The sequence below is a fragment of the Astatotilapia calliptera genome, chromosome 19, assembly GCF_900246225.1.
Source record: "Astatotilapia calliptera chromosome 19, fAstCal1.2, whole genome shotgun sequence".
Classification (NCBI taxonomy): domain Eukaryota; kingdom Metazoa; phylum Chordata; class Actinopteri; order Cichliformes; family Cichlidae; genus Astatotilapia; species Astatotilapia calliptera.
Window position 1 is genome coordinate 11922800 of NC_039320.1, and position 8681 is coordinate 11931480.

The 8681-nt window shown below is 41.6% G+C and overlaps 1 protein-coding gene across 1 annotated transcript; it reads left to right on the forward strand.

The window, feature by feature from the left end:
* The first annotated feature begins 3086 nt into the window (after nucleotides 1-3086).
* Nucleotides 3087-8673, forward strand: adprs (ADP-ribosylserine hydrolase). The gene is made up of 6 exons (XM_026151661.1): nucleotides 3087-3563; nucleotides 5558-5654; nucleotides 6267-6474; nucleotides 6564-6751; nucleotides 7076-7176; nucleotides 7852-8673. The coding sequence occupies exons 1-6, from the start codon at nucleotides 3374-3376 to the stop codon at nucleotides 8229-8231; spliced, it is 1164 nt and encodes a 387-aa protein (XP_026007446.1). The 5' UTR covers nucleotides 3087-3373; the 3' UTR covers nucleotides 8232-8673.
* Nucleotides 8674-8681: the final 8 nt, after the last annotated feature.

Sequence of the window (8681 nt, forward strand, 5' to 3'; positions counted from 1 at the left end):
CGTCTTGAACTTTAGTTTTTAATACTCAAACTCACACATCAAACACTTGCTTTTTAAAAAAGCAGTCTCCATGGCCAATTTTTGTATTGCTGCTATTTTGTGGTGATTACGGTAAACCCTGTTTGTAAGTGACTATGAAATGCTGCATTTCTTACTGAAGATAAATGACAAGCGTTTGTTTCATCATTCCTACGCATCCTCCATATTCCTTTCCCCCAGTTTGGTAACACAGTGGATATTTATGTGCATGTGTCAGTATACTGTCAGGTGAGTGACAAATTAAAGAACCTGATCCTTACAGTGCAAATCAGCGCAGAGCTGTTTTGATTGATCACCTATTATTAATGGAGAATCACTCCCAGGATTACATAAACATGATGTGAATGATGTGCCACGGCCTTCAGTCTCCAGCTGTCAACCCAGTTTTACATTAATAAGAGATTTTGTTAGAAAGCCCTTTCGACCACCATCATCAAAACACCAAAAATAAGGAGATATCTGTGGAGGAATGGCGTGAAATCACTCAGATAATTCTCCACAGACTTGGACAGTCAGTCCCCAAAGGAGCACCGAGGCTTATCTGGAGGTGCACACCTTACTATAACAGTTCTCTCCTTAAAGTTGCCCTCTGCAGTTCATCCTTTCAGAGGTTGCGTCTCCTGTCCGACAGGGTCGTGCTATTTAAATGTACGACCCTACCGTAAATATTAGTGTGTTTGCGCAAAATATATATGTAAATATATATATTTACTGCAGTAAAAATAATAACGGTCCTTCCATCTGGTAAAGAACAGCTGAGATTGTGTAGGAGTGTGATATTTTAAAGTGTGGATGTGGAGTTGTACAGTCTAATAGCCACAAGTAGAAAAGATCTCATGGGCTAGAGTGAATTGTTCGTGATGCTGAGGAGATTCTTCAGCATCCTCCGCTCAGACACCTCTACCATCTCAGCAAGGCTGGACTGGGACAAAAAATCGGACCGGCCCACCAGGATAAAGATTGAAAATGTGACGTCATTCAGGGGTAAAACCGCAAAGGATTCTGGGAACTTGTGGCAAGAGGTACTAGCGCACACAGGCTTTCAATTGAACTCAGTTACACAGCGATAAAAAGAAACCCAAAAAATGGCAAGAAGCTGTTGTATTATTAACTGCAATAGCCGGTCGCATGACAGCCACGGGAAGCCGACGGGTAAAGAGATCGTTTTTTTTTATCGGATTAAGTCGTTGAAGATAAAAATTTTAAGCCATGTTTCCGAAGTAAGAGCCGACGGATGGTCTGGATATACCAAATATAAAGTCTCAGAACACTCCAGCTCACATGTTAGTCTGCTCCAAGCATTCCCACAAAGGTCAGAGTTTTGTAGTAGTTAATACGTCATTTTTCTTAACATAATTGGTGATATAGGTTACAAGCAAGTCTGAACAGAAATTGTTGCGCTATGCTCCTTTGTTTATTGTGTTTATTGTGCATAAATAGTGAATTGTCCTGACACAATATTGCGTTTCGCTTCTGTTATTACCATGGTACATTGACTTTTATTCACAGGATAAAACAGTTGTTTTGTATCACTGTCCAGTACGATTACAGCATACAATATTATTGTCACTGCTACATTTCTGTAATGCTACCAGAAATTATTTCCACTACTAATTAATTACCGTTGAGCTCAAAGGTTATGCTAATAAACGGTTAACGAATGTGTATCTATGAGACGATTTGTGAGACTGGTAAACTTACCTTTGTTCGTACGATGGTCTTTCGTTCTACACGGTGCATTTCAAGGTCCTGTACCCATCCGTCGGTAAACTGTACCTGGGCTTGTTGCAGTGACCTGAAGTTACTAAACTTCATGAGTGCATGCACTCACGCCAAGAACCGTATAATTATAAATATGAGGGTGGTGAAAGTTGGGCAGCACGCTAACGTCTTTTGTCCACTCTGTGTGCTCGTAAGGGTCTAACCCTTTCACTCCTTTGATTTTTTCCTCGTATCTTTTCTTTGTCCTTTCGTCGAGTCTGTCTTTGTACGGACCGGCATTGTTCTCCTTTTGTTTTTGTACATTCCTTTTTGTGCGTCAAAGAAAAAACAAGAAGGCATTGGAACCGGAGAATGAACGTTTTGCGGTGCTGCAAATGCTTGCATTTGATGCGGTACTTGGATTGTTTTGCCACGAGTTCCCGGCATGCAATGCGCGAAAATCACGTGATTGCTAAACAAGGGAGAGGGTGCATCCGGCCTCCTCGGCTGTAATTGGTCGATCATGACCAATTGGCCAATCCAACACCTTTCATTATATATACCCTTCCTAAAAAAAAAAAAAAAAAATCCAAAAAATCGCCAGCGGCCCACCGGGCAAATGCCCGGTATGCCCGATGGCCAGTCCAGCTATGCATCTCAGGTACCACTCTCAGAACTAAACCAGAACTTTCCTAATCGTTTTGTCTATGTGTACTTCTAGATTTCAACCTCCATCAGTGATACAGCCAACAACAGCAGAGCTGTCCAGAAATCTCTCTAGGTGGCACAAGTCTGATCTGTACCTTGAGTCTGAGGTGTAGTAGGTGAAGGGAAAAGGTGATTAGACAATTCTCAGTGGTGCTCCTGTGCTGTTCAGTATGTTGCCTGAGCCTACTGATGCAATCTTATTATACAAATGCATTTTTAAAGCGGTATTTATCAGGAAAACTAATAAATAAAATAACTGTAATAAATTAAATGAAAAAGAAAAGTGAGCAGAGAAAATGTTGTTTTCTGTAGCTATAACTCATGGCAAAGCCTGTAAACTTTGAAAGCATTTTAATAATTAGATCTAGCTTTTATGTCCTGGTAAGCCCCAATAAGTATCTAGAAGTTTTATTTAAAATTTTGATTTGATTATGATTTTCACTGTTGTTAATTTCTGTATTTTTAAAAGGCCAGTTCTACTATTGTTAATGTCTCGCTCACGTGGCTGTTGTCGGTAGTGTCAGGTGTCTCTTCTGTGAAGTAAATTGCGAGCAAAAAGACACGGACCAATTCTTTGTGAACACATGCTTGGTCAATAAACCTGATGCCGATTAAGAAAAATATTGTATAAAGTTCATGCGCATTTATTATAGCAGTTTCGGTATACATTGCATAGAAATATGTGAACTAGATCAGGCTCAATGCTGTCGTTTAATGGAGGTCTTCTCTGCTTGGCTGCACTTCTATGTGCGAACTTTCACCGGGGGTCAAATGGTGATCTGAACGTTTTCCGGAAGCCGTGCAGAGAGAGCTTCAGGTCGACGTTTGTTGTTGTTGTGGATTGCTTTGGATCCGCTCGCCAGCTGTCTGGGAGTAGGGTCAGCGGAGAAACGAGCAGGCTGAAGTCATTTTCCCCGTCGGATGAATGGCAGTCACGGCGGTGAGAGCGGCGGCAGCCGCGGGAGGTCCCGCGTCTTTGTCCCGCTTCAGGGGAGCGCTGGTCGCGGGTGTGCTAGGAGACTGTATCGGAGGAGAGTTTGAAGGGGCGGAGGAGGTTCCCATGGAGAGTGTGCTGCAGCACCTCAGCAGCCTGGACGACGAAACTAAAGGAACAAGTCAGTGAGAGGAGGAGGTGGTTTCATAACAAGCCCACTGCACCGTGAAGCAAAGCTGGCATGCAGAGTAGCTTAAAGGGATCAAAATGGTTTGAAACTACTAAAGAAAGAAAGAAAGGGAAAAAAAGATCACGTCTGAAACCGGCAGGGGTCTCTCCAAGGGGGGGATGGGGAGGCACTAGCCCCCCGAAATGAAAGTTGCTCTATAAGACACATTTGCTCTTACATTGTTTTACCATGTTTCCTGTATGATTATGGTTCATAAAATAAATCCAACCTATTCTGGCTAACTTGTCAACCAATCAGCATTCAACTGATAAATAGGTCATCTGTGTCTACCAATGTGCAGTTGGAATTTTGGAGGACTGCATGAGGGCATGTTTGGGGAAGCTGTCCATGTAGAAATCTGTATGGAAACTCGCATACCCAATACCGTAAAATATGCATAAGGTACCACCAGAAGCAAGAGCCATTTCCCGCAACCTTCTATAGAATAAGAAGTCTTTTGGAAACTCCAGGTATTGCCCCTGGTGGCTGTTAAATAGAGTGCAGGGTTAAGAATGGGTTAAGGTGTCTCTTTTTAGACATGGAACCTAATCTTTGTGCAGACAGATAGGTGGTTAACTGTCAATTGAATTAGCTTGCTATCCTATCTGCTGCTTCACCATTTCATCTGTCATTACTGTGAAGATAAGGTGAAGAATGAGACTTTGAGATATTCCTCAAGCTTCTGAAACCAATAATGCATAGCTTAATTATAACAATTTTCACAAAAATCAGATCTGGACTGGCTGGGATGAGCTGGGAACAAACAAACTACAATAATAATAATAAAAAAAAATTACAGGGTGTAAATTGTGCCGGCTAAATCTTCTTGTCCTTAGCGGGCGACCAGTGGCGGTGGTCTGCCGCGCAACCAGAATGCTGCTGTATGTAGGTGCCGCAGGTTCTCTTGCTTGACCAACGATTATCTTCCACGCTTTTCGATCTAAGGCGATGGTTCTTGCCTGCTCGAGGTCAAGTCGAAGGGCCTTCAAATCATCCTGGATTTGTTTCATCCATGTCTCTTTGGTGCATTTCGATGGGGCGGGTCAACCAGAGTAGGCCATGGGGGTAGCGGCTCGGCGGCTAAATAGTTACTTAAAAAAAAAACTTCAATGTTATACCGTGTAACATTCAGATGAATATGCTGCGGTTAGATTGGAAAAGAACACTTTAAATACCCCAGCTCCCTTCAGAAAAAGGCCTAAATGTTGGCAGACATGACTTTAAGTAATTAAATAATCTATATTTCCAGCAACAAGTGATATACACATTAATGAATCTATAATTATGATCCAGTAATATTAGATAATCAGGATCATGATGTCCACTGGATTATTTATCCTGCAGAAACTGGGGCTATTACTTTTTCTCATCATCTGTTTACAGGCACAAAAATCTTTACTACTTGATTAACGGGCTCAGCGAAGAGTGCTGAGTCCATCGACGTCTCTGCTCATCTCATCAGATCTCAGAACAAATGCTGTGTAAAGCCCCACTGATTGGGCCTTGTGATTCCTGTTTAGGCTGTTGATTGTCTCTTTAGGGAAGGAAGTGAGATGAGACCATGTTTTGCATTAAGGTATTCTCCTCAGTTTTTTTGTTGTAGTCAGGATTCTTTGAGAAAGTAGCAAAAATACATCCACACTGTATTTCTATAAATATGCTTGGTTATAGTTCATTTAAATCTTATATGAGTAACAGGGTAAATGAGTAAATTAAACTATTAATTTTTCCTGTGTAAACAATCACCATCTGTAGATATGTTCATTTTATTATCCGCAAATTATATTGGTGTCTTTGTTGGCTAAGGATTCCAGCCAGTCCACTAGATTAGGCGATAAAGTGATTACAATTTCAGGATGATTAAATTGGTGTTAGCTATTTATTTCCAGTGCGGCATTACTGTTATTATTTGTTAAAATGTGTGTATTTATGTTTTTGTGTTTTAGGTATCCTTGAATACAGTGATGACACAGCCATGGCACGCTGTGTGGCTCAGTCTCTACTCACCAGGACTGGCTTTGATGAGCACGACATGGCTCGCAGGTAGAGGAAGCATCATCATCATCTTTATCTAAAATAAGCCTAAAATCACTTCACCATCATCTTCTTCCTTCCTTCTCCTGCATTAAGCCAACTTTCCTCTGATTGGTTGTTCCTTGTAAACCAGGGGTAGGCAACGCCAGGCCTCGACACCTGGTATCCTGCAGGTTTTAGATCTCACCCTGGGTCAACACACCTGAATCCAATGATTAGTTGATTACCAGGCCTCTGGAGAACTTTGAGAAATGTTGAGGAGGTAATTTAGCTATTTAAATCAGCTGTGTTGGATCAAGGATGCATCTAAAACCTGTAGGACACCGGCTCTCGAGGCCTGGAGTTCCCTACCCCTGTTGTAAACAAAAGGTTTAAACAGCAGAAGGGTGGGTCTTCTGTGTACACAGCCAAGAGTAGAAAAATAGTCTCACAGGCGTTATTTGTATTGCAACAAATAAATTTTTGGAAACTTTGCACATGTTTAATGTGAGGCTCCACATTTGGAGCAGTGTGTATATATGATAGAAAATAAGGAAAAGGATTTAAGGAGTTAAATATGGATCCAAAGGCTCTTTGGGTAAGCTGATGATGGTTCCTACCTCGGTGACTCACCATTTTTAGGTTTGCAAAGGAGTACAGTGCATCCCCACATCGTGGTTATGGTGCTGGAGTGATCCAGGTGTTGAAGAAGCTCTCATCCCCCCAGTTAAATGACGTGTATCAGCCAGCGAGGGACCAGTTTAACGGTCGGGGCTCCTTTGGAAATGGAGGGGCCATGAGAGCAGCTCCCTTTGCCCTGGCCTTTCCGGACTTGTCTGATGTTAAAAGGGTGAGCAGGGGTCTTTTGAATGTTGAGTTTTCTCTCTCCAATGGATCGGATAGAAACAACATCTTTAAATTTGCTCTTTTTCTCTGCAGTTTGCCCATCTGGGCGCCATGCTGACGCACTCCTGCTCGCTGGGTTATAATGGGGCGGTGCTGCAAGCGTTAGCTGTGCACCTGTCTCTGCAGGGGGCACTGGACTTGCCTCACCAGTTCATCAGCAGGCTAATTAAAGAGATGGAGGAAGTGGAAGGTGATGAGACTGCACGCAATGATGCAAGAATGTGAGTAGACTGGTCAGAGGCAGCGAAAGCGAACAGGGTTTTTCCTCCAAAGGAAAACATTGTAGTTTTTCTGTAACTTATGTTTTTTATTTGAGGTTTTATTCCCTGAAGCATAATAGACATTTATCTTACAAGTCTTTGTCATACAAGGTAACTCAGACTCAATTACTTTTTAAATTAAACTTTCACATCAAAAGGCTAATTCTGAGTCAGAGAAAACAACCGTAGGAGGGATTTATGTCTTTCAAAATGTGTTTTTAAAGGTTGAAACATCCCTTTTCATGCTGTGTGAGATGTATATATTTTTAATGTATGCTTTTGCAGTTTAAAAGAAGCAGAGAAGCCATTCTGTGAACGTCTCCACCGAATCAGAGACCTGATGGACAGGAGCAAAGTTAGCATAGAGGAAGTCATCTCTGAACTGGGTCAGTATGATTATTTATCGCTGATGAGGAGGGGTATGTGATCGAGTTTGTTTGTTTTCAGGATTACGGAAATGTTTATTTAAAGAATTCCATAAGAAAGGTTTATTGACAGATTTTGGGTTTGATCTAAAATTAGAGGTGACTTTAAGAGTCAATCTGAATCTGGATCTGGGTTTTTTTAGGAAGTGTACATGCAAAATTACATTTAGATTCATGAAGCCTGCCCAGTTTTGTTCATACCACCGTGCCCCTGTTACAGAATCAGTCATTCAAAACCACCACTCTGACTATTACTGCCATCTGCCACGCCCACAGTGAGACTGCGTTGGGAGCTGAATATCAGAGGGGGAGCAAAATTTAATACAGAGGGGTTATTACCAACTTGGTTGAATAAGCCATCATCAAATAAACACTGTAAAGACAAAGAACATGATAAAAAAAAAACCCCACCATTACTATATATTTTTAAAATTTTAGATATATTTCTCCTGATTTATTCTAAGTAAATTTCCCCATCTTATTTATCTTTTAGTATATGAGGAAGTATTAATGGGGGTTAGGGAGCAAGCCACATGTGCAATAAGGCCCCGATCCACTTCCTTTTTTACATGACATTTCCTGTTTCTCTTGACTGCCACCACAAAAACACGCCCCTCTCTTTGTGACTTTTACCAGGTAATGGCATTGCAGCTCTTCACTCCGTCCCCACTGCAATTTTCTGTGTGCTCCACTGCCTGCAACCCCGGGAATGTCTCCCAGAGAGCTACGGCGGCGTGGAGAGGACGATAGCGTACAGCCTGGCGCTGGGAGGGGACACTGATACCATAGCCTGCATGGCTGGGGCCATCGCGGGGGCCCACTACGGCATCGAGACCGTCCCTCAGTCCTGGATAAGGTGCTGTGAGGGGGTGGAGGATGCAGACCAGTATGCAGAGAGGCTTTACAAGCTGTACCACCAGTCACCACTGGGGGGCAAAGGCGAGACAGGCGAGCAGAGTGGCGAAAACAGGTCAACTGCTGCTAATGGCACAGAGAAGAAAACTGGAGTAGAGTGATGGATCAGTCAGATTGTCATTAAAAGACTTTCACACACATAAAGAACACGTAAAAAAGACTTTAAATTTTGTTTTGTTTGGAAAAGCTTTTTTTTTTTTTGGATCTTAATGGTATTAAATAATTTAAGCTTTGAGGAAGAAAGTGATTTTTCCAAACTGTCAACATGAAATTTATTAAGTATCTGAAAATTAGAGCTGAAGAAAATTTCCAGTCTTAATTTTGAGAATGTGGCTTTTACACAAACTGCCAAACTTCTCTGAACGCCAATCCAAAAGTGGTCTAAATATGAATAAACAGCATATTCATACACGCTCTCTTTTCCTTGCTTTCCCCTGATTTATGTCCTGTCTCGTGAAAGTTGCACTATAAATTGACAATGTCTTGTTTTAGCAATTTGGTGAAAAATATTTAATAAACTTTTTATTTTCTTTTTAATTCACACATCTGTA